We start from the raw sequence: 27627 nt of genomic DNA on the forward strand, positions 1-27627 counted from the left end.
CAGGCTGCTCATTGTCTAGTTTAGAAACCTTGACTCAAAACACAGGAAATTATTTTTTTTTTGGGGGGGGGGGTGTTGGTTGATTGCTTAGCTCAATAGAGGACAGTTATAAGACATAGCATGGCAGGTTCTCAGTCAAGAGAAACATAAATATCAACCCTGTTCCTGCAGTCATGAGCTATACAATGTCTTTTAATAGTAATAGCTATTTATTAGCATTGTGCACATATCATTGAGATTATTTATTTTTAAAGACTAAGAAGATAGATAAAAAAAATAGAAAAATCTGATATTCAGACATAGATTCTATAAAATGCGTGTAAATTGTAAAATACTGCCACAGAAGTAGAGTTTGATAGGGGAGACTTACTGAGATGAAGTGAATTTCTGGGTGAGCCTGGGTGAATTAGAAATGACTTCTTAAAGAAAATCTTGGAGTTCAAAATAAGATGAAACAATAGTCTCATTTAAAAAAAATTGTTTAATTATCATTTATTTTGAATTTGGGTAAAATTAATACCATTAAAATTATAATGAGAAAACACATACACTATGTTAACATATATTCTATTCAAGTTTTCGGTATATTTATCTTGGCAACATTATCTTTTTAATTCTTCAAAAATGAGAACCTGACTTATCTCTATGCTGCCAATAGATTTGCTTGTCATTATCCACTAGCATCCTTATCATTGTCATCATCCAGCTTATGCCTTAGTGCAGTTATTGGCCTTCAGAATATGCCTTCAGAGTCTGACCTTTACATAATTAGGATTTAGTGTGATATTTCTATGCTCACATCATGCCCATAGTCTGATATAGCACACATTTAAAAGCATTAATGATCTAGGGACCTTTGACCCATGGAACAAATTAATCTAAATGAGACTTGATTAAGGAGAGTGAACTTGCCTGCTCTTCTGTTTCAGGTGAAAAGGATTTCCGAAGATCCGCCTTGCAAATGCCCGAATAAATTCTGTGTGGAGAGGCTCTCTCAAGGAAGATACCGAGTGGGAGAAAAGATCCTCTTCATTAGGGTAAAGTTTTACTTTTCTCTTGATATCTTGTCCTTTATGAGTCATTTCAGGACTTGAGTTGGGGGTTACAGGGGAATATGACTGATAACTATACAGGAACTTCCCTGTGGTGGGATTCAAAAATGCAAGGTATGAACATTTTTAAATATCTCATACATAATTACTGTGAGGGCTAAATAAATAAAACTCTGTCTCTCTCTCTCTCTCTCTTTATGTACTCACAAAAATGTGCACCAAACAGATCATAGAGATCACATAAAATGAGGAAAAGAAAAAAAAATTCCTTTTTTGTTTATACAGTTAGTGTCAAAGGAAGAGATATGCTCTTCCATATCTCAATTTCATTTAGATCATCTTGTTGGTCCTGGTAGCTTTCAAATTATTTGAACATGATTTTTCAAGTAGTTTGGGTTATGAACCAGAGTGAGGAGAATGAAAGCTTATATAATCACATAGTTAAGTGGTGACTTGCATTTCTCGCTTAGTCTTCTGGGATTGCATAAAGAAAGGTGGACCTGTGCCAGTGGATGATTTGGTGGTATCTGTCTATTTTATACTTGTTCTAATTAGAAATCTGACTAGATATTATGAACAGTTTTATTTCAACTTTGAACTGAAAGTTGTATGACAATTTTTTAAAGATTCTACAGCATGTTATTTAAAGAAAAGTTTGATCATAATTAGCCTTCAAAAATAATGCCGATTATTTTGTATTTTAATTTAATTTAGGTCAATGTTTATTGATTTAAAAACTTTTTCGGGAAGTAACTGTTATTTTGCTTTGGAATGGCAACAAACAGGATATGATGATATGTTACTATTAGAGGTTTAAGTACAAATCTGGGAGAATGACCTCATTAGGATAAACAGTTGCCCCAATCAATGCTAATTGTTCTTCTCTTCCTTATTATAAGGTTAACGTAAAGGTTTATTTTAACCAAGCTATCTGCTTTCTTTTAGTGTGTTAAAAAATAGTTCTTTGGTGTTTCCATGGATATGTTTAAATTTTACTAGGTCGACCTTTCTCAGTTGAGAATCAGGCTCCTTGAGAATATTCGGCCCTAAGGCCTAGAGAAAACATAAGAGTTTTACTTATTTAAATAATTATTCCTTTTTAAAATAGAAGTACTGACAAAACACATAATTAATAAATTTGATACTTTCCCCTCTAATATAACCCAATATCTTTAGGCAAAAATATATATTACATATGTTTATTTGTGTAAGGTCTTCCAGATCTGGTCAAAGAATTTGATATCTATATTTATGAATAACAAATTCACATCATATTTAACATTCAAGATTTGTTTTTGGTGTTTTATTTTTCTTTTGGTAAAATCTATGCATGTATTGTTTACAGGAACTGAGATTTGGTTTACTGGGAAAAAAATTGCATTGACTTCCTTAGTGATGGCAAAAAATTTTGAAAGCTACTTTAATTCTTCAGTAGAGCAAAGTCTACTGTGGGGTGGGATGGTTTTTGTGAATATCAGAATGAAAGCTTGCTCGCTCGTTTACTGGGAGCAGCAGGGATGAGGAGTCAATGACAAGCCTGTTCACCATTGAGCTGATTGTAAAGAAGGGGATCTAATGTGCTTGCCTAACTGGATTATGATAGTAGCAAAGTTTATTAGGTGTTTACTGGTACTACAGACACTGTTTAAAATGCTTTATCATGCCTATCTTGTTTAATAGGCAAAACCAATTAGACCTCTATATATCATAAGACATATTATTATCTGTCCTGATTTCTTTTTAATAGAAGTTAGAGGATAAATCTTCTATATGGCCAGTATAATCTTGCTGAGTCTTCTTGCTAATTGTAGGTGTTTAAATGCGTTAATATTATTTCAAGATATTTTAATAGCAGACTTTCATGGTTAGGTAAAACCATATTAGGATCCATGCTAGCACCCTAATGGTTCAGAGGGCTTTTTCTTTCACATTTTTAAGAAATGTGACTAAAGAGCCTGAAGAAAAGACGATGAATAATTTAATTGGAAGTTAGCAAAGGGATTTGAAATGTTATGGAGTCAGCTTCTTTAACACACATTGCTATTGTTTCATTGTAATTTTTTCTTTACCATAAAAATTCTTCAGGGTTATACCTGAGTGGTAAAAATCAACACATTGTAACAAACCAAGCAAAAGAGACACCAGAGCTCTGTTGCTATAGCAACCTAACCTGACAGTGTCTTCTGGGAGTCACTGGAAGGGAAGGTCCAATGATAGCAAGTGATATTACTTTCTTTTCTGCTCTTTTGACACATATTGATTTACTGTGAGTAAAAAGTAGCATCGTTCAAATTGCATACCTTTCCTGGTAATGAAAAATGGGCCGTTGTATAAAAATGCAAAGGAGTTTTAAACAAGTAGCAAACAGTAAAACCTTCATTTATCTTAGTGGAAACATTGCACAAACAGCCATTACTCAGCAGCCGAATGTCGGAAATTCATTTTTAAAAAAACATTAGTATAAACCTTTCCTCTAATTTAGAAATTAATGTAAGCAGCGATTATGCTTTCAAACTATTGATGGTTTATATTCGTTTGTAGGAAAAAATATGGCCATGTTTGCCTCTGATATATGTAAAATTTCAGACAACACTCATAGTGCTCTAATTCGTGGTGATAGAAACATGGCTGTTGTTAGCATATGAATATTTCCCCACTGGGTCCCTTTCTTTGCCTAGCTACCTCAAAAGAACACTAATTCGGGAAAAGCAAGCAATAGCATTTAAAATGTATTTAAATACTATACTTTCAGATTTTAAATCACTTTTTAATAATATTTTTATTCCATTAAAGATACTCTCATTTGTATGTAATTCGCTCATGTTCAATGAGGCTGGGCTAATAACATGGATATAATTTACACCTTGGTAACACCTCTCTCAAGGGACTTTGTAAATGTTAATAAGTCCTCTTAACCAATTCTTTCTGAGAAAGGTGTATATTTTGCATAAATACAAATAATGACTAATGATTGCTGTAAAAAAATCAACTGTTAGGGTATTATTTTTCTGAGATTTATCCCTGGTGGTTGAAACCCTTTAAACATAGAAAAATTTAAACTAAACTTTGTCAAAGACACCACTTCTAAAAGTAAGGGAAAAATATGCAACTCGATATCTCTTGCAAGAATGGAAACATTAGCTAATATTTATGAGCAGTTCTCTGTATTCTTATTTTAGAGAATTCACTTCTTGATTGAATTGTTGAGGTTTTGTTCAGTGTGAAGAACAATAAGTAAATGAGAGCTTAAAACCAAGTACTTTTCCCCTGAGAATGTGTTACTGTTGGTACTGTTGGCCACTTAGCAACGAGTAGACTTAAAAATAGTGTCTACTTTTCACCTGACCTGATAAACATTCTTATTCATCTCCACCTGGATTAGCAAGGTTTACCATACCTTTAACTTGTGCAATAAATTTGTGACTCTCTTTCATCTTGTATCTAGAATAAACGGACAATTTTTTTCACTAGCCCCAAATCAAAATTAAATTTACAGAAGCATTGGAAAATTAAATGGCTTTATTGAGGAAGTAGATAAATCTTATAATCTGTATTCCCAATTTCTACATTGCTATAGCCTTCCTGCCATTAAGATAAATTTGTTCCATGTATCTATCTATCTATCTATCTATCTATCTATCTATCTATCTATCTATCTATCTATCTATCATCTATCTATCTATCTATCTATCTATCTATCTATCTATCTATCTATTATCTATCTATCTATCATCTATCTATCTATCTATCTATCTATCTATCTATCTATCTATCTATCTGCATCTGTCTATCCATCCATCCATCATCTATCGATATATACACACACACATACTTATATACGTACATATATGTGTATGTATATTATAGTGTGCTGTGTGCTTGTGTGTGTGTGTGTGGTGAAAAGACACAATATAAGAAAGTTGAATTAGTGATTTGGCATTTTGATTTTAAAAGAGATCTCAAGTTGATTTTTTTTGTGTGCCTGAGATTTAAAACCCTAGACAAGAATTTTGTAAGAAAAATAAACCTTTTATTTTGTCTACATTTTATTACGTATACTATTTAACACTCACTGAATGTTTCTGTGTGTCCGGTGTTTTTCTGAGTATTCCCCTTGAATTCTTTTATTTAGCCCTCACAACTCTTCGAGATTAGGCACTATTGTTAGCCTCAATTTAAATAGTAAGGAAACCAAGCCTTAGGAAATGGATTGCTTGCCAAAGGCTGCACAGCTATGAGTCAAAACCTTTCTTTGAATTCAGCATATCTGATTTCAGAGCCCGTGGCTTTAACTATAGTCTACGCTTTTCATTCTGTTTCAGATATCTAGTCTTTTAGTATGTCATGTTGTAAGTATTGCTTCTCAACCTTTCAACATTTGTTAATTTACCCGTACTTAATGTACAGCTCCTAATTTGCTTATTCCTTTGCTGATGTGCTTTGAAAACATTAAATTTAATGGCCCAGCCCTATTGGGGAGTCAGAAGAAAGTATCCAGAAAAGAAAGATTCTTACAAAACAGTAGCACCGCCCTCCAAAAAAGTTTTTTCACAAAACCAACCAGAATCACTTTTACATCATTCAACATATTCATTGTTTTTTTTAAAAAATAATTTCACCAAACTTGAAAAGAAGAAAAAAATTATTCTGGAAATGGAAAAACTAAGGCATTCTCTCAATTTACTATAATTATATATATTTTCAATTTGCTTTTATGCAGCTAAGATTAAATCTTTAAATTTGATTATGTATGAAAGGATTTCTGAACATGCTGTGGTGGGGTATGGAGGTGAAATTGTCTTGTGTACCTTTTTACACTTTTATGAAAGAGTCTAAATTAAGCTTATGACAAAGTGTTAACTGAAAACTTTTGGTATAGCAATTAATGCTTTTGAAAGCAAGTTCTCTAAAAAGGAATTTCAGATAGTTTTTAAATAATATTTTTCTTAACTGTTTTTATCCTGTTGAGGGTGGTAGAAAATATTTTACTTTTATATAGTTTGTAAAGTATATTCACTTATATATCATTTCATTTAATTTCATTACTACTCTTAAAGAAAAATCAGTGTGATTGTTAATTTACAATTGTAAATTATCAATTAATTGATAATTTACATATCGTATTAATGAGGAAACTGCAGATAATAGAGATATAACAATTTCCCCAAGATAATCCAGCTAGTAAGTGTTGATCCAGGGTTCTATCATATTATACATTTTTACATATTAAATTTATATATTTTAAATTTCACACAGTAAAATTTTCCTTCAAAGTTTGTTTTTATCTTAATGAAAATGAAAACAGTCGTTCACTGTGGTTTTGATTTAAGGATCATTTGCATTGCATTACAAAGTAAACATCATATAGTAATGTAAAGTTTATAAGATTGTTCTCTTCCTTCCTTTTGTGGTCTTTCCAACACGAATATTTTTTGGTTTATATGTTCAATGCCAATATAAATATGAATGTGTTTAATGATCAAAGTGTGAATAATTTTTTTGCAAAAGGGAAAGAAATGAAATAATTATATATGTGTTGTGATCTTGAATTATTGATGAGCCTTCTAGCAGCCAAAGAATAAACCTGTGTAATATCTTTCATTATAAATTATATATGATTCTCCCGGAATAATAGGATGCAGCCAGATTCATTAAGAAACATACTTTGCATATTTAGCCATCTTGCATTTGTATTGAATATACTCAAGCATGATGGAAATTTTGCCATTAAAACAGGGACTTAATAAAATAGCACTTATTTATTTAGTAGTATACTTTTCATAAAATTAATGAGTTAAGTTTCTGCATGACTCGGTCATCTTGCACTGCATTTCCTCTCTAATACTTGAGATTTTTAATTTCAATTCCTCAATAAAATCATGGAATCTCGATCTTAGACTTAGCAGTTGCCTCCTTTCTTTACCTAACTCCCAAGCCCTCCCAAGCAGGAGCCTTACTGATTTACAGCAAATTTTTGATTACTGGAATGGTGTGTTTCAATTATATAAGTATTAACATATTTAGTGGAAGCTTGGTTGTGTGTTGTTTTAGGATATTTTCTGCCATTTCCTGCCATCTTGTTAGAAGCATATTAAGATCTTGAGGAAATCTGTGCAGATTTTGGGAGGAATAAGGTATAATGATTCAGGTTTAATATTGGCCTTAAAATATATTCTCAATTTGTTTTGTAATGAAAATCCTGATTTACTAAAAAAAAAAAATGACCTCAGCAAGTTATTTAGAGATAGTTGCCCTATTTTCCTAAAGGAACACCAGCAAAAAATCACTACATTACAACATTACTTTTCTCCTAGTTGCAGCTTTCTCTTACACTGCCATTTCTTTTACATACTAGCATCTCTTGCCAACTTCTAATCTTCCTGCACCACACTCACACCTTATCCTTCTAATACTCTTGGCTATCATGGAGAAATGCTTTCTCTCTACCCAAAGTTCTTATACTCTATTTTGTGTTATAGATAAAATTTAGGGGACTATAAACTCCATGGAAAAAATTATAATTATTTGAGAAATCACCATGTAAAGAGCTCTATCATCCTTTTTTTTTTTTTTAACCTACCATCCATTTTTTTATTTATTCACTTTTCCAGAAACTGACACCTTGGAAAACAGTCTCTAACTTTCGTTCTGAACACAGTCATTTATCATATTCTTCTTGAAATCCAGTCTTGAAGAATATGTGGAACAGAAATAATTGGACTGTCTCACTGAGGCCTCACTTGAAGGCTGGTAAAGGGCTGACCTTATTTAAAACTGGACTAACTTTGATATCAGGCATGTTTCTAAGAATCCCATTTCTGAAACTGTAGCACCCAGATGGTAACATGTTAATTTGTCATCATCCACCAATATGTTAGTCATGATAATTGTATCCAGTCTAGAACTTTTTTTGGTCATTTGAAGTCATACGTTAATAGAAAAACTGTGGAAATTCATATGGCCCACTGAACCTTAGGATTTTTAAAAATGTTTTGTTACCTACCCACCTGATAGGACTAAGGCTAAAGTGGGCTTCATCCTTACACAAAGAAACACTTGAGACCACAATGTACAAATCACAAATTTTCTCTCTCATGGTAATGTTAGCCAAACACCTTTCTACCTCCTCCCATTTCCCTAAAAACCTACAGTCAACATGACAAGGAACTAAACATGCTCTCAGAAGCAGAGGATTGTCTCTCATATTTAACTTGGAGATCTCGTCTCCCTTCTGTATTTACTCAACATCTTATAACAGAAGAAATCCCACAATGTGCACTGAATTTCACAAACATCTGAATTTTGTTGACATCTTGGCACCAAAGATTGAATAGGATTTTCTCTCATATATACTACCCATAGATTTGATGGATAACACATTTATATATGTCAACTAGAGGAAATATGAAGATGAAATATTCTAAGGATAAATGTGGAGATATCCTTGACTGGCAGATAAAGAAATTACAGCCATAATAGTATCTAATCATGATAAGATAGAAAAAAATATTTCCCAAGACTGACTTTACTTTGGAACCCTAATGCTCAGATGGAGAATCTGGGTGATGTCCTTTAATTCTGACTGAAAGACTTTCAACAAATCACCTTTCAGATGAAGTAAGTGTCTCATTATGAGTATGTAACCATTGTGAGCTTAGAACACTGCATAAATACATTTTTTATTACAACAAAAGGAAGTGGTAGAGTGTTTCATGTATCACACAGTTCTCTGAAAGGTAAATATAATTTTAGGGCCTTGAATAAAAACAAGTGGGCAACATCAGCGTGCGGAATGGGTACCAGGGAAGCCAGAACAAGATGGCAGGATATCCCCCAAAGGAGGAAGTTTCACACTGAAAATAACCACTTTGTTTACTTAACAATTTTCTTGAGGAATTCATCAGACATTCTCTAGAGTCTATTAGGTTATTCTTATGGAAATAAAACATGAATTTAGTTTTGTTTCCCAGGCAAAATTATTTCCTTACATGTATCTATTATTTTTATAGTAAGAACTCTCAACAAGGAATAACACACCAAAGATCCCAGCGAATAAATAATTCTAACATTTGTGTTTTAAAATGCCAATGGCCAACACAGTCTATAATTCTCAGACTATATATGCTTCAGTTATCATTTAGCGTGGATTATTAGGCAATAAAACTTCCCTTCACTGTGGGATACGAAAAAATATAATAGTCATTCTCATGGTAACTTGAAAAAAAAAAAAAGGTTTTCTTTAATCTTGTTACAAAAGATCACAGTTTGCATTTTCAGGTAATGTTCGTGTGCATTTCTGCAACAGAGATGGAGAGCATTTTATGGACTTCGTATCTTCTTGTTTCAGTAGGGTCTTCATGGTTGTGACTATGTCTCCACAGCCAAAGCAAAGCAGACGTTTAAGGTAATTACTTAGATCATTAAGGGAAAAGCCTCTTCACTTTGCTTTCACTGTGGAGCCTTGGCTTCCAAACACATGAGGGTAGCAGGGCACCAAAAAGTGAATAATTTACCTTTTTTTTCAGTGAGGTATTAAAATGGTGGTTCTCCTTTGGTTTTCCCATAACATTTTATAAAAACATCTATCTGCCAATAACTAGTATTTTTGTCTTTTCTGAATGCTATTCCTATGCTCCAGAGCATTCCTTCATTAAACATATTATTAAAATTGTTCAAAAGTGTAAACTTGGGTTTAGCCTCTGTATGCAATATCATCTTAGTCTTCGCTTTAAACTATTTAAGATAATATGCTTGTGGAATGAAAATAAAACAACTTATAATTTCAGAATATTTCCTTTCTGTTCCCATTGTACAAATGGCCCTTTGTGGTTTAACACGTTTGGAACCTCATGGCCCCAAATTTCTGCTCCCGATACCATATATAACCTCTGACATATCAGCAGTGCCTTGCTAATTGCATGTGATTTATTACTTTGGTACGATATAGATTAAAGAGGATAGGAATGGAATAGAACTTGGATTTATAGCCCCAAGGTTGCATAGGAGGGTTGGTTCAATTTTAGTTTTTAAATATTAATAAATTATGATCTAGAAAGAATAGCTTAATTGAATAAGTCTTATCTGTTTCACATAAATACAAAATAATCATTAGAAAAGCCACATTTTATAAATTATTTAAATAGAATGGTATATTTTGAAACTACATTAGGATAATTAGTTCAAATTTCTAAAACAGTATTGTTAAATGCCTTTCTTTATCTGTAATTTATTCCCTCATTCATTCACAAAATACAAGAGTGTGTGCCATGTGCAATGAACTATTAGAAATCTTGAGAATACGATTTCTGTGCAAAGCTGTTTTTTTGTAAAGATCATGCTTACCAATGTAAATAATTGATCACACACTAATAGTTCGGACAATGAAATATATTTTAACTGGTTATTGACATTAATAACTGACAAACAGGAGAAAGAGGTTTGTTCCTGAAAAGTAACTTTTAAAACCTTCTTAATGAACCTGAACATATGTTATAAAATACCAGAGTACTTGACCAAGTCAGGGTACAGAAACACCAGATATAACTTTCCTTGGACCTGTTGAAAGATATTGCAAAAAGACTTATGAAGCAAGTTACTATTAAATGAATGTGAAACCTAAGTCTGTTGTGCTAATCTGGCTATGACAGCCTTGACCCCCATTTATCACCAAGTTTGACGGAACAACTCTTGCTGGCTGGGTGCAAAGTTTGCTTTTTCACTATTCAGATGTCACTTGGTTAAAAGGGATGATGTTGCCTGACAGTTTTCGTTGTTCAAGGACTATGAGTGTGTGTATTCTTTTCACTAAATTGTCATACCTCTCATTGCTTCTCTTAAAAGTAATTTGTTTCTTTTGCGTAGGTGTATTTTATGAAGGCACAAACTGAATTAGTCAGAAATGCAGTTATCTGATAACCCTAGTCACAGTTCTTTGATTTTAGGGTGAGTCTTTAAATAAAAACTATTGGGGAAGTACTGACTTTAAGAATTTAGATCATGTTGGAGGAAACGCTAAAGCTTCATTTAAGCTCCATCTTTCATTAATCTTTCATGTGATACATTTCTTGGAGTTGAATTCTTAATAGTGTTACTTATCACAGGATTTTTTCTATTCATTCAGACTTCTGGAATCGAGCAAGGCTATCAGGAGAAAGAAGTCTGAGATGAGACTCAAGGATGTGAGCCAAACAAAAAGAAGGGACAGTGTTTTGGTCAGAATCAGAAAGGAAACAGCATACACTAAGCCTCAGAGGCACCCAAGAAAAGGGAAAGGTAGAAAGAGATAGAAAAGAATGAAAGGGAGCAGAGATAAAAAGAAAAAGTAACAAAATTCTTAGGAACGCAGCCCGCAGAGCAAAGGGCAAGAGTAGGAGAGGGAATGCAAGGCTCCTGGAAAGGGGAGGCAAGAGGTAGGCAGGCGCTCAGAGTCAACTCACGATGGGCCACCTGCTTTGGCTTTCTCCTGAAGGCAATATGGAGATTCCGAAGGATTTTTTGAAGTGGAGAGATGTGAGTAAATTACATTTTCAAACCACTCAGGCCAAAGTATAGAGAATGAATTGCAAAGGTGTAAAATTGGGGGAATACCATCCAAACTATATTGCCTTGGGAAGTGGGTGGGTTATGACAATGGCGGCTCAGCCTGGAGAGGTATCTGATAAAAATTCCAAATATGATACATATTATGACCTGCTGGATGAGGCTTTCTAGCTTGGTACATAGATTATTTTAAACTGAAACATTTAAGTTTATCTTTTGCCCTTAAACAGAGTATTTGAAAAGCAAAGTGTTCATTTTGGCTTGTTCTAACACATCTGCCTGGCATAAAGGAATTGGCTGGGTTTCAATAGGTCAGAATTTCCACTTGTTAATAAAGAGTCATTTTGGTGAGAACTTTACCATTGGATAAAATTGTAAGCTACTCATACCAACTAAGAGAGAATGATGGGAAATGGTGTTTTTGTATTTTACAAATGTAGTAGATTTTAAAAAAACTCAGTAATATCAGTTGATGAGTCAAATAAATTAAGAAAAAAAAACACAGGCTGGTTCTCCTATCAACAAGTTTTCAGAAAGTTGTTACTCTAAGCTCTTATTCTCCAGATGTTATCCAGATTCTCAGTTCCAAGTCTGCCTGGTGATTTAGGACATGTTTCTTTTAGAATAGCTGGGCTGTAAAAGAAAAAAAAATTAAAATAAAAAAATACAGTGCTCTGCCCCCAATAAGCCTGGCAGTACGGCCAAGGCATTTTCTATGAAAACTGTTCCTTGGTTCAAGACTGCTCCTCCAGAGTATTGTTTGGCCACTTTCAAATTTCTTTACATGAGTTCATTACATATATTATGGAGAAGGCAGTGATTCCAGACATGTAGTGAGTTCAGAACTTTGGGTACATGTTAACACAATATCCCTTCTCCTATCAAGTCTGTGAGTAGCAACAGATATTAAGCACCTACTATGTGCCAAGCACTAGTGTTATGGTTAGAACAGTAAACAAAACAGTCTCATTTCATATTCTGGAAGTAAGGAGGCAGACAATAAACACATAGATCAAAGATTAGATAGTACAAGACCACATAGAAACATTTTAGGCTTCGTGCACCATTTGGTTTCTGTCACAACTACTAAATTTAATGGTTTAGGACTAAATCAGCCACAGGAATAGTTGTGTTCTACTAAAACTATTTACAGAAATCAGATAGGGCAGGATTTGTCCTATTGGCATGTTTTGCTGACTCTTGACATTAAACTTTTCTCATTTACTAATAAGGAGGACAGGATAAAGTGGAAGGGAGATACTGGATAGGACTGCTTTGGCTACAGTGGTTGGGGGAGGCCTCTTTGTGAGTGGATGAAATCAATGCCCAAGCAATTAAAGAACAAGTTGTCAGTTTCATCCATTTGTCTTTCTTTCAAAAATATATGTAAAGCTATTAGTTAAGTTATAGATTATAAATTTATAGAAGGTCAGAACTGTATAGAACAGTCCAATGTGCACAAAGGGGCCAGTGATTTTTGCACTGTTGTTAAAGACAGTTTCAGGTATCTTCCCATAATGCCTCAGCCATCATTACTAAGTACTTCCTCTAAATTTTCATGCCATTTATTAAATGATGATACATAGCATTGAGAAAATGTAACACTGGTCACTATTCCTTTTGTATATGTTACCCTGAAGTGTATGGATGTATTTTGTACTGATTTCTATCCTGGGTGCCCTTATATTGTTGGCACATCACAGCTATTGGCTTATCCTTTCATGAGGATCAGAAAAGTTAAAAAAGAATGCAGCTAGGGTTCCAACAAGAAGTGGCTTAGATTATAATAATTTGTTTTCACAATGAATCTATGATGGTAAAAACATTAACTGAAGAAAAAGGAAGGACATACTTTTGAATCTTAAGTGTTCTCTCTGATAAGATCTGTAAGGTTAGTTGATTTAAGCATAGTTGTTAAAACCTGAGCCATATAACAAATTAGGGAAGACAAGCTTATCAATAATACTATATGGTATTTGACTCACTTGGTTAAAGCATGTGGAATAATCTGTTAAATAATAGGTATTACCTTCTGTGTATAAGGTGCTAGTAAGTGTCATGGCCCCAGACCTCAAAGATCCAGTTGGGAAAGAACCCAAGAGTAATACCTCAAATAAAATAAAAGGTGCCATAAGACAAAATATGGTTTCAATGATAGTTCCAGTAATTCATTTGTCAAGAATTGCTGAGCACCTACAATGAGCTAGGCACTGTTCTAGGCACTGATGAACTTAGATACAGTTGAATCTGTGTGTATTGGATTCATCTGGTAAGTTTTCAGAGAGACTGGAAATTTACTAGTGTCTTGAGAAATGATTAGGATTTGAATGTGGGAGAGAGTTTTTGGAGGATTTCATGGGGAGCATATTAGAAGAATAGGAAGAACTTGAGATGTTTGAACAGTGAGTGAGCCAGTTTCCCTGGAGATAATGTAGAGAGCTCAAATAAGAAGTAATGTGAGAAAAGCAGATGAGGGAAAATTATGGAGGGCTTTGAATATAGAGGCGAAAAATGACAATTTAACCCAAAGGCATTAGACACCAGTTGGAGGTGATAAAATTAAAGTTTAAGGAAATTAATCTGGCAGAGGTTTGTGTATAAAATTATAGGTTGGAGCAGGAAGAAACTAAAGCTCTTAATTAGGAGGCCATTTCAGTTGTTCATAGGATATGAGCATTAATTAAAATGATGGCAGAAAGAATAGAAAGAATGGACAATATGAGTAGTACTTTGAGGGTAGACTTATTTGGACATTAATATAATAGAAGAAGCAAAGATGAAACTAGAGTTTTGAAAATGATGATTTTGTTCAAAGAAATTACTTTTTTCCCTAAAAAAAATTAAGTTAAGAAGAAGCTTTTATAGCTTAAAAGAGTTTCTGAGGTCAATTAATTCTGCCATCGACTTGCTGCATAACCTTAATCAAGTTATTTGAAATCTTGGTGAGTCATCTGTAATATGAATAATAATAAAAATATTCATTTTAAAGCACCGACCATTTATTCATTCAGCAGATACTCCACAAATTCTTTTCTAGTTCCTTGTGAATAGAGAGGTGAATAAGACAAGGTCACTGCTTTTAAAGAGTATACTTTCTAACAGAGATAGACTTTGCAAATAGGCAAATATACAAGGTAACTTTGGGTTCTGGTAAATGTTAAAAGGAAACTTTTGATGCAAGACAGAGTAATGAGATTCCGGAGGAGGAGTTACGTTACGTAAAGCTCAAAGAGGTGGCCTGTCCAAGGAAATGATGTTTGAAGTGACACCTAAATGAGAAGAAGCCAAGCTTGAGAAGAGCAGGGAAAGCAGTTTAGAGGTGACAGAAAGAGCAAGCACAAAGCCTGGCTTATTTGAGGAGCAGCGTAGCAGGTTTATTTCTCCCTTATATGTGAACAGCGCTGGAAAATCGGACCAGTTTAGGCATGCATACCTGCAGTGGTAGTGCTAGGATGTCTGGTTGGAAATTAGAGCCGATTTTAAAAGGATTCCTGCCCTCTAGTGTCCTCTGTGAATGATTTAATCCTTTAAACAGCCTTTTCCTAACTCTTTTCAGAACCATGGAGGATGTTAAAAGTGGGCATGCACATTTTTTCAGTGGAATTCATTAATATTCCCTTATGTAGGAAACAACAACAACAAAAATTCTGAGAAGCCAGCTTCTGTCAAAGAGGAGAGTTACATTTATTTATTTATTTTTGTGAATGAAAAGAATTGGAAACAGAGGGGAACAAGAAGTGTTCTGTTGAGAGGGATGACTTGCATGTTTTAGATTGGTCTGTTCATTCTTACATAAACTAGGGCAAAACAATGATCCCATTAAGTGTTATCTTTTCTCACTTCAGTGCTTTTCCTTTTTGGGGAATAAATAAAACCCTAGAATCAGGAAACGCTTTGATTCTATGGTGTGGGTTTAAATTCTATCTCCTCGCCCACAAGAAAATTCTGAAAAATGGGCCCTAGAATTTTCTTCTTCGTGAGCTCTCATGGTCTTTCTCGTCCGTCCGCATAGTTTAGGGAGGTGATGGTGAGACGATAGAAAACAGGGCGAGAAGTTTCGGACCTCGCCCGCATCTCCCTTGCATCGGGTGTCTCCGTGTTCTGCTTTAGCCGTTTCGAACTCATCTTCTTTCAACACACTATGCTGTTTCCTGCTCAAAAGTCTTTAGAAATACCGTTTCTCTTTATAGAATGCATCTCCTTTCTCTGCTCATTGCCTAACAGCTCATGTTTTAGTCGTTACTCTTGATGTCCTTCCTCCAACAAAACTTTCTTCCTCCCCACATTTCTCTATTAATAGGAGGCTGATCCTCAACACCCCACATTTCTCCTTCTTCCCTATTAAAGAACTTAGGGGTATGGCTTGTGTTGGAGTTGCTTACTAGCTTCTCTCTGTACAACATACTCTCTAGTACTTACTTGGGTTCACATATGAGAGTCGCATAATAAATATTTGCCAAATGTATTGCACTACAATAAGCAGGTATCATTGAGACATAGTGCAGGCTTTTTGAAAGTTGAGGGACTCTGAAAACACAGATGTGGAAAACTGGTTTCGTTAGTTGGCGGTGAGTAACAGAAACAAACAAAACATTATTTCTCCATCACGAAAGTTCAGAGCTGGCTCGATGACTCTGCTCCTCAAAGTCCTCAGGGACTCGAGGTTTCTCCAGCTCAACACTCTGCCCTCACTAGTGGCTGGTCTCAGACACGTGGTCCTGCTGTGCCCCAGGCAGAAATGTGAAGGAAAGGGTGAAGAAGGGGTGAAGTGCCTGTGCCACTTAAGGAAAGGTCTTGACTCACTTGACTCTGTCCACCTGTAGGGAAGACTAGGAAAGTGGCCTTTATCCCAGGCAGCTCTGCGCCCAATGAAAGTCACTTCTGCTCTGGAGGGAGATAAGAGGAACTGGGGATCCACTAAGTCTTTCCCAGGAAGTCAGAAACAACACCACAAAGACTGGGCTTCAGCTGAATGACCACTTGGCAGATCATCAAGCACTAATTGTGACCTTGGCTTAAAGGGTTTGATTCTATAATTTGAAATACAAATTAAAGGCACAAGAGTTACTAATACTAAAATGATATATTCTTTTGAACAGGAGGTATGTATGTATGTATGTATGTATGTATGTATGTATTTATTTATTTAGCTATTTTGGTGGAATTCATACAGGAGACAAATGTATCAAGGATCGTTTTAATAAGGAATAGCATGCTTTTCTCATAAAGTGTATTACTTACAAGAAGTTTAATTCTAACTAGATTCAAATTAAATTCAATCAGCCATATAAGACTTTAACTTTCAAAATGTATGATGAAAGAGAGTATTGTGGTTTATAAATAAAGAAAAAATAGTCATAGCATCTTATGTTTATTTAATGTTTGACTATTTACATAGCACTTTGAATTAAGGACATTTGGCCCTATAACAGCCCTAAAGTTATATAGACTTACAGATGAGAACCTGAGGAATGAACAGACCAAACAAGAGTCAGACAACCTATAAGTGATGAAGTCAGGATTGGACCATGTTTATGTCTTAAGTTTTAAGTTCTTCCTCCAGTCTCCAAATGCATGTCAAAACCTGACGCAGAAACACGTGGGAATTTGGGCAAGAAAAGATGAATCTCCTAAATGCCTTTCTCGTAAAGCAGGCAATAGGAGGAATTATGATATTTATGTGTATAGCTTGTATTCTTTAATCATAGTTATATGATTACATACATGGAATCTTCCATCGTCAAGGCTTTAATTATTTAATGACTGCAGCAAAGGCAGCAGTGCAGGACGGCAGGGCACACTCTCCTTTGACAAATGGGATAGCGCACGCACGAAAGACGTGCTGTGGTCTACACTCTGGTGTCACTAAGCAACCGAGAGCAGATTGCATTGTATTCTGATTTATTCACTGAGCTAGAGGGGTCTCCTAGAAGGCCCTTCAGAGCTAGGCTTTATGGAGAGCTAGATTAAATGAAACTCAAGGATATTGTGGCTGCTCTCACAGGGTATCCATTTCCTGATGCATGTCCCCGCCTCTGCTGTTTCAGCAGGTCACATATGAGTGCCAGCCTGATTCAGAATTTTTCACTCACAGGTTTAATTAAAATTTCTAGCAAGCACCATCTATCATTTGTCTTTTGTAATTTTTCTCTCTCTCAGAGAAAAGCACAGTGCTCATTACCTCTTGCATGTTTATAGTGCCTTTGTTTCTATAGGAAAAGATTAGTAACCCCTTTAACAGCTCATAATTTTCATTGGGAACCTTAATAGAAAGCAAATCACAATTGTTGATCAGTGCTTTTAGCTAAAAATATGTGAGTAAACTCCCTGAGGTTTATTATTTAACTCAGTATAATATAAAGTTCAGACACATAAAATCAGCAGGAATTATTTTTTATAATAATGTAACAAAGTAGTTTCCACCTTGAGCTATCTAGACTCCTAGGTCTCACGCTTATAGAAATGGGGAGGGGTGAGGGGTTCATCATCTAATTTCAGTATCCCAAAGCAAAATGGAATTTGTATCTTCCCCCAAAACATCAGACTTTAGGTCAAATTAATATAATAATTTTTCTTTTCTTTTTTTTTTTTTAGGCGAGGCAACCCTTGGTTGACCTCACAGATTGCAAGGACCTTGTCAGCTTACAATCCCTTGTTTTTTTTTATTTTTTAGACCTATAGCACCTGGTCTTCCTAGGTGGTCTCCCATCCAAGTACTAACCAGGCTCGACCCTGCTTAGCTTCTGAGATTAATAATTTTTTATATTAATCAATTGATGTTTTACATAGCATTTATATGCCTTTGATTAATTCAAGTGGGTATTAAGTTATTGCTTAATGAATAAGATTTGCAGACAAATTCTCTCAATATGATATATAAAAAGAATGCAGATTTTAGAATAAAATATACGACGGAGCTCTGGTACTGTTTCAGCACTTTGAGTAAGTCATGCAGAGACCGTGAGAATGAAATCGTAAGGGGATTAATAACATCTATGACAGATTTGTTGTGAGAACTAGAGAGGATACCTAGCCTAGTAATGAGCACATAGTAGCCTCTTAATAAGGAATGGCTGTCATCATTATCATCTTTATCCCATCAGAACACGAGGGTTAAAAGAAAAATAAAGTAAAAGGGTTTCTTAGTTGTGAAGTGATGGAGGAAGCACTGTTTGAAGACTCAACAAAGCTAAGTCTCTGATGATCTGGGCAAAGCCAGCTTGAGCAAGTCATATCATGTAAGGGCACCTTGTCATCATCTGTGAAAAATAAATCATTGGATTGCTGATCTCTAGGATACTTTCTAGGTAGTTTATATTTCTCACCACCAACCAAGACTTTCCCTCCCCAGCTGTGCCATAATTAATAGTGTTGTCTGATGAGTCACTGCTCTTCTGTGAGCCTGTTTCCTTATCTGTAAAATAGAGATAGAAATATCCGCATTCCAGATTGCTATATATTAAGAGCCTGGCCTATAGTAGAAATTTCTTAAACTGTAAATGACAGCTGATTAAGGAGTTCACTCAGTCCTTTCCACATAGAAGTTTGTTTGTGGGATGCTTCACCATCCTGGCCATGGTCTGGGCACACTCTGAGTTGCCTGTATCTTTCCTCCATGGGCCTGGGAATCAAACCAGGTCCTGCACATGTGTTCTCAGAAGTGGTCTAGGTCCTCTGCATATCTTCTGTCTCTAACTCTCATGGAAGAGCATTTAGCCTTCATTTCTAAGACCTCCCTCTTGATATTCTTTCTACCTAGTTTTTTCATCTAGGTATTCCCTCCAACTGTAAGGTCTGAGGTCATGGGTTAGATTCATCTGCAGACCACTTTGCACTTTCTGGTATGGGCATTGAAGGCTCCAGTAAATCTGATATAAGCAAAAGCCTGGGGTTAAATTGCAAGGACTTCCTCATTTTTACAGAACAAAAAAGGACCGGGAAAGAATAAAGATAATGTCCAAGTTCTTCTTTTAAACTCTAAATGCTCCATCTTCAGGGAATCTAAATATCAAGGATGAGTTGTGTGACCTGTGTAAGTTGTGGCTATTTTGTCAACTAAGCCCGGCCTACTCAATGTGTCACAGACCTACACTTCACAATTTCTGGGGAAAAATAGAAGAAACAACCTACAGACTCAAAGTACCTCCTTATAGGCTGCATGGACAAGCAAGATCAATGAGACAAAGCTTTTGGTGCCCTGTGTACCCATTCTGTTCATCCCGAGTGGGTGGTATTCGGCCCTCCCTCATACTCTCATCTCGCTTCTCTGATTCATTCTGATGCATTATCCTCATTGGAAACAATTTTTTTCTTACTCCTGACACATTCTTACTGTATTAGAGCTGTGCTTGACCAGGAAGTGCCAGATGGCACTGAATCATCAGCTGCTTAATATTCAAGAACAATATTATATACGGAACAGAATAATGTATGTTCTGATTAAAGGACTTTGCTGATATCTTGGGAATCTAGGAATACCCCAGTCTCCTCCACAGCTGTGCCTTGATAATTTGTATGGATTAAGGACTCTGTTGCCACCTTTACTTTTGCTACTATATCTGTAGCACTTGAATATTTTAAATCTGAGCTCTCTGTGATTTAAAGTACTAGATAATACACCACCATTGCTGGAAGCGTTGTCAAAAAGCCTCCTTGATGCCCTTCTGTATGATGATGGGTCTACAGGAATATAAATGACAAAAAAAAAAAAAAAGAAAAAAAAGAAAAAAAAAGAAAGAAAGAAAAAAAAACTATTAACATAGATGTTTTTACTTTTATGGGAGAATTAGCATTATTATATGGAAGATGTCAACCTGTTAGCATATCCAGGAAGTGCTTTAATGCTGATAGTTACTGTGAGTTGTATGCTGTGATCTAAATTGTTTCTGAACATAAAGGAGTACAGTACATACAAGCCAGACTTCTTGGATTAGTCTGGCAAAAGAACTTAGTTTTCCATGGGGAGCTTCTGTTATAAACCAGAGCAAAGCAAAAAAAAAAAAAAAAAAAAAAAAAAAAAAAAAGAGAGAGAGAAAGAAAGAAAAAGAAACCACAAAACACTGTATTACTATTGTATATTTCCAAAGGCAATCCACACTTCAGAATAGCTTTAAATGTTCCCAATTATATCTGATAGGTATGTTAAAACAATCACAAAGCTTACGAAACTTTCATTTTTTGAAAACAGATCTGCATTTACATCATTGAGTTAAACAAAATTTATGAAAAGGAGAACTTTATCTGAGCTGTCACCATCACTCTTTATTATTTTTTGAAAACAATTGGCTAGATAGAAATACTGGTAGAGATTACTAAGAATGCCTTGAAGTGGATTTTTTAAGATTTACCAATAATCTCAGCCATGAATCTCATCACTTAACAAGTTAGTCTACATTGTCCATTTATTCACTTACTCATACAGTGAAAAGATTATCACTTGTCCATTATATGCAAGAATCTGTGTTCAATAATAGTAACTTGGAGTTAATATTCATAATAAATCAAATCTGAAGATATATCTTAAACATTTTGTTGAGATCCTAAAAGATAATCAGTAATGTAAGACAGAAATTATTCTAATTATATCTACCACTAACCTTTGTGAATGTTGACCTTTCATGAAATTGCCATTTATTTAAATAGACAGAAATAAATTCCTGCCTCTGTCACCGAAATCACAAAATTAATCACAAAATGAATAGATCAAAATAAATAGTTCTATCTTTGAGGACTTATCAAAACAAAAGTGAGAAAAGGCTTCTAAAACTACTAAAAACTTACTCTCATAGTCACTACCCTATAGATTCTCAGAAATAGCTATTACCTGGAGAACTTTAAGAAAACTGCTCTCTATAAGAAATTCTGATTAAATTAGTCTGAAAAGGGGCCTTGTAACCCACATTTTAACATGCATGCCAGTGATTGCCATTATTTTCCCACATAATTATTTTTCCTTGACACCATGAAATGGGCACAAGCTGTTCTTACAGCTGACATAACACTTGTTGAGCACTTGTCTGTGTTTCATAAGGGAGAATAGAAATTAAGACAAGATCCCTAATCTCAAAAATCTCATGGACTGAGCTCTCTGAAATGTATAACGGAAATCCTAATCCTGTAGTTCATTACACTGTGTGACTCTGGAAAAGCTGTTTAAACTCTCTGATCCTTGGCAATTAAGCTGCAAAGGGAGAAAGTGAATACCTTCCACATAAGGTTGTTAAAAGTATTGAGATAAATTGTTCAATAAAAAGTCACTATTATTAATATATCATGTTCAACTTCATTATTATTATATATTGCATGTAATAATTTATACAATTACATAAAATAAATGTACCATATAAATATAATATACATAATTATATGTATAAAATTTATATATGTACATATACGCATGTGCATACTAAATATTACTCTCACACAGATATTCTAGAGTGAAATGTAGATTTATTCAGCAAACAAAAGCTGCTTAGTAATTTTAAGCCTAGTAAAAGAAATACAATGCAACAGTGAGAAATGTTGGGGAAAAACGTACTTTTTTGTTCCAATAGAATTTTAACAGTGCAGCACTAAATTGTTATTCTAGGGTAAACCCACTCACTTGTGTGCTGCTGCCACCTAGTGCCTAGATTTAATAATTGCAATTTTGCTGCACATTTTTTTTCATTGACAGATATTCAAGGTTGGAAAACAGCATGGTACCTTGTTAGTTACTTTGAAACAGATGTTAAATAACGTTGAGATGTGTCTGTGGGAATTTATTTCTTCCCTTTCCCTTTTCAAGAATGTAATAGTGAATAGCTTGGCTGGCCCAAGCCAAATGGTTTACTGGCACCTTGCTGATCCTATGGCTTGTCTGTCTTAGGTATCACAGTGCCTTTGCAATGTGAAACAGTATACATTTCCTTACCTGGTCTGAATTTCAGCAAAGTTCTGCTATCCTACAAGAAAAGGAATGTAGCCATCACAGCTCCTCTATTTTCACCGCTATTATTCCTAGAGTAAAATATTAATTTGTGAGTCTTGCATGTTAATTAATCTCATGGGAATAAAAACAGCACTAAAAAGAGAGCTCAAGTGTCAGGAAAAATTAAGAATTTAGTGTTGAGATTAGGAAAATGATTAACATGTGTTTTCTTTTTACAGGAATGATTTCACTTTAATTTGACTTTGTATGAACAAAGTCAAATGACAAAGAACGGGGTTCCTCATATCCGTCACTATTGACATATTGCACCAGATAATTCCTTGTTGTGTGGGATTGGCATGTGGATGCTTGTAGCCTCTGTGTCCTCTACACATGCCCCCTCCCATTTGTGGGAACCAAAAATGTATTTAGAAATTGCCATATATCCCCTGGGTTGAGAACCACTAATGTAAAAGCACACTATGGTGATTATGTATAAGCAAGTGATTTGTATATTTTTTAAAGATGGTACAATGCCCAGTGAATTGTAAGCAAATTTAATCAATCTGGTTATTCATTTATTCACTTATTCATATATTCAAGAGAGGTAGCATTATGTAATAATTATTCTGAGTTCGTCACTAAATTTTTTGATTAAATTAATTAACATCTTTAAGTTCCATTTTCTTCAGCTGTAACCCAGAGATAGTAATTATATCTACTTCATAAGGTTAATGTAAAAATTAAATTAGATATTGCATTTGCAGTCTTTAGCACAGGGTCTACTAATTAGTAATTACTCAATAATTTTTGGTTATTGTTTAATAGATATGCTTAATTACTGTGTGCTAGGGATTGTGACAGTTCCTAGAGAGAAAATGCTAGTAAACCCAAGCTTTTTCCAAAATAGATTAGAATTGTGTTGGAGAAAAGTTAGATAAAGGTATACATAATCATTTTAATTATTGTGATAGATGGAGAAGTATAGGGTGTTACTAGGTCTTACTTTTATTTTATCAACCCTAGAATGACAGAGATGCTTTTAGAGAATCAACTCCTACTCAATAATTAATCAGCTGACTTAAAGAAAAATCCAGCTTCCTGGAACAGTAGGATGGTCCCTGGATTTAAAAAATCATGTCACTTTATATACTCCAAAATTAATTAGCAGAAAAGAAATATGTTTTACCTCTGAAATATATTTTACCTATGCTTATAACTAAGTTTTAAGCTGGGTTATAAAAGAAGAGGTTTTTTAGAGAGAAGGTTGATTATAACATATCAATTATAACAATTATAACGAAATGTTTTTCTACCTTAACATGATATACAAGGATTAATCTCAGAGCTTGTTCTGGAAGTTGCTTTAAAGTGATGAAATGTTTGGTGAGCCAGTTCGTCTTGTGTCAAATGGGGAATATATATGCTCCCCACTCATGCGCTATCAGAGAAGAAGACATGATTCCCACCTGTTAATTCGTGGTGCATTTTGGGGAAAGAGGATTACATCAATCCTGGGGTAGGAGAAATAAAATGATGTGAGGTGATCAAGACATAATTATTTCGATTATTATCGTTATAGATGGAGGAGAAGTATAAGACAAGAGATTAGGCAAAAAACAAGTAATTATAATAAAGATATTTTAAATATAAAAACTATTTTACCAGGCACATCCCACCTGGCCCAGTCAACCATATTTAGCCTGGACCACTGCACTAGCGTCCACACTGGCCTACTGCAGTATCTATTCTTTTTTTCCTTTCTAGTTACTCTAGATGCACGTTGTGCATCTAGAACAAACTTTTAAAAATGCAGGCATGTGATTTCGCTCCTCAAGGTTCTCGAAAGGCTTTAAATCGAATTTAGAAACCAGAATTCTATGGCTCTATAGGCCTCGTGCCTGATTCTTCAGGGTGGTATAATGACATGACCTTATTGTTTTCTTCACCATCATCACCACATACACATTTCTGTAGCATCTTCAGTGAGCAGAGAGTACTCTACATCAGTGACTAACTTGATTCCCATAGCTGAGATGTTCTTCCCTGCCTGCTGCTGCCCCAACTTCCTTTGACAGATAAACTCATACACATCCTTCAAGGATCAACTTCCAGGAATCCTTCTTGAACTTCCCAACACTGTTAGTTTTCCTTTGGATCCATTTCAATTGCGTTTTGTTATGTGCAACAGAAAACTGTGTTGGTAGTGGCTTAAATTTGACATACAGTGAAGTTCAGAGATTGGTTTCTACTGCTGTGGGTCCATCAACACAGGCTTGTTCCTATTAAGGACACAGGCTTTTTGCATCTTCTACTCTGCTGCCCTTGGTGTGTTGGCTTTCATGTTCACATTTCTCCCTTCGATGTCATAAGATGGCTGCTGCAAGCTGGAGACATTGTGTCTGTGTTTGAAAGAGGAAGAGGGTGGGAGGAGTGGTGCCAGTCATGGCTTCCTTTGGGGGCTCTCCTTACCACTTGTTGGTCAGCAAAGTCATATGGCCACCTCTACTGCAAGGAAAGCTATGAGCATGAATACTCAGATATCTTAGTCTTGAGAATAGACACAGAAAATGAGAAGGCGCTGAGAATGGCTACTGAGAAAGTTAACCTAAACTGACGTTCTAAGCATATTATTTTGATCCCTTAACCCCCTGGAATTGTTCTTTATCACAATATAGAACAGGAGAAGATGAACTAAAAGGAAACAATACAAATAACAAAACTTTATGTTCCTAAGTTAATGTCATTGTCTGATCTAAAGATATTATGGTGGTTTTGCTTGGTGTTGGGATAAATCTGAATACATGTAATATGAAAATAATTTAAAAAGTAACATTCGAGGATAAAATGAAATGGTGTTAGTAAGGATTTTGTAAACCATTAAGTACTATTAAAATGTCAGGAAACTCATTTGAGATTTAGGTAGCCCACTATACTTAAGGTCTGAATACTCTTCCTTTATCTATTACTCCTAAAGTATGTCAAGGTGGAAAAAGATCATCATTAATTTTGTAACGATTTAAGATAAAACTGCATCCTAATAAGTAAAGTATATGAGAGACTGCTAGCTAGGTTGTGAAAGAAGAGTAAGGTTTTTATAGCAATAAAATAATTTTCTGGATGATGAAATACATACAGGTCCTATGCTGATGCTTTAGAATTTCTATTTTTTCCATTTTCTTCTTGTTTTCTTAAGTATAAGAACTGTTTTAAATTTAAATTTGTATAAAGAAATACATGTATCTAGTTAATGAAATGGCGCTATAAATTTATGACCAACATCAGCAAACTAGCACCATCTTTTTTTCTTCCCTTTTCACTCTTGTTTTCTCCTGAGTTCTCCCCAGAGGCAACTAGTTTCACCTCTTATAGCTGTTTCTTCTTTTGTCTTCACGTCACCAAAAATTATGCTATTCTTTCTTAGTTTTTAAATTTTAGGTATTTTCTGTGCTATACTCATAAACCCAATGTAGCCAGAGTAGGAAGATGATGATTTAGAAAGTCTCAAGATTTCCCCTCACCCTGCCAAACATACACTTCTCTCTTCCTCCTATTTGCCACTATGTTGGTCAAATCAGTATTCAGCATTTACTCTAAAACGATCATGCAAATACTGTCGTGTGCCACAGTTACTTTTCCTTTTGTAACACTTTCTATTTTCCTTGAAGTCAATAATGTCTCATTTTGTTGTCTTAAGTATAACCAAAAAACCCTCAGCAAATCCCCTTAGCGAACTGTTAAACCCATCACGATGACATCACAGGAAGATATATATGCTAGTTCATCTGTCGGTGTCATTTTTGTCTGTTCCGCTTCTTCCCTTGCCCCAGGTCATCCTCACAGTGTCACCTGAGGTTTCTTTAACTTGCTCTTATATTGGTTCCCCTATTTCCTAGGTCACGTGTCTTCTGCAGCTTGCTCCATTGTTTTCTTAGAGGTCATCATGAGAAAATGTGTCATCATTCACTCATCCGACATATACGTATTGAACATATATTATGAAAAAAACAGCATTCTAGGAGCTAAGGATATATCAGAGAACAATATAGTACATCCTAAACTCCCTTGTGGACCTTACATTCGTGTGTGTGTGTGTGTGTGTGTGTGCGTGTGTGTGAGTGTATATGTTGTGGTTGACAAATAAAATAAAATCCAGGGGCTCAGTTACATTTAAATTTAAGATAAACAACAAATACTTTTCAGTATGGATACATCCCAAATATTGCAGGGGACATACTTATTCCAAGAGTGCTTTATTATTTATCTGAAATTCGAATTTGACTGGGTTCCTGTATTTTTATATGACAAATCATATACCATAATTTTTGATATGATATATATAAAAGGACAGTTGGGAAGAATTATACTGCATAAGCAATAAACATAATATGGTAATTGTAGAGCTTGCTAGAAAGTGGAAAATGTCATCTGAGGTGGGGAAGGAAGAGTAAGGCAGGGTAAGGCAAATTGGGTATGCCAGGAGCAGAGACTGCAATTTTAAAAGAGCGGTATGGTAAGCTTCACTGAGAAGGTGAGAGGTGAGGAAGACATGAAGGAGGAAATGTCTGGAAGAAATGTCTTCTAGAAAAAAGGTTTGCCAAATCCGGAGCGTGCCTGTGGAGTGGTCTTGGCGTGTTTGAGAAATAGCAAGGAAGCCAATGTGGCTGTAACAGAGCATATTAGAGGCCTCGGTTGTAAGACACGAAGTCAGAGAAGTAACAGGAGTCCAGACCACACAGGAACTGAGAGGGCATTAGGAAGCCTCTGGAGTTTACTCCCAGTGAAATGGGGAGCCATGCAGGGTTTGGAGCAAAGTTGTGTCATGAGGTGTCTTATGCTTTAATAAGATTCTATAGTTTCTCAGTCGAAAATATACTGAGGGGCAAGGACAGAAGCAGGAAGCGCAGTTGAAGGTCATCGAGGTCATCCAGGTGAGATGAAAGAACCCTGGATTAGGGGGATAGCAGTGGAAATGATGAGAACAGATTGGATTTGGGATGAAGTTTTCCTCTACTATTTTATTGTGAAAAAATTTCAAACATACACAGAAGTTAATACCCATAGAATTACCACTTGGGTTCTATACTAGACACTGCTGTATTTCTGTTATTATCTCCATCCTGTGCC

The 27627-nt window shown here is 35.1% G+C and overlaps 1 protein-coding gene across 13 annotated transcripts in view; it reads left to right on the forward strand.

The window, feature by feature from the left end:
* GAS2 (growth arrest specific 2) overlaps positions 1–27627 on the forward strand; it is a 108991-nt gene that overhangs the window by 67624 nt on the left and 13740 nt on the right. For 9 of the 13 annotated variants that reach the window (XM_016138488.2, XM_016138487.2, XM_016138485.2 and 6 more), the window contains 2 exons: positions 930–1037; positions 9403–9456. In XM_016138488.2, coding sequence (XP_015993974.1) covers positions 930–1037; positions 9403–9456 — 162 coding nt within the window. The remainder of the gene's footprint in view (positions 1–929; positions 1038–9402; positions 9457–27627) is intronic. The other 4 variants (XM_016138492.2, XM_016138493.2, XM_016138495.2 and 1 more) reach the window with 1 other exon arrangement.

The sequence above is a fragment of the Rousettus aegyptiacus genome, unplaced genomic scaffold (assembly GCF_014176215.1).
Source record: "Rousettus aegyptiacus isolate mRouAeg1 unplaced genomic scaffold, mRouAeg1.p scaffold_m13_p_5, whole genome shotgun sequence".
NCBI classification, from domain to species: Eukaryota; Metazoa; Chordata; class Mammalia; order Chiroptera; family Pteropodidae; genus Rousettus; species Rousettus aegyptiacus.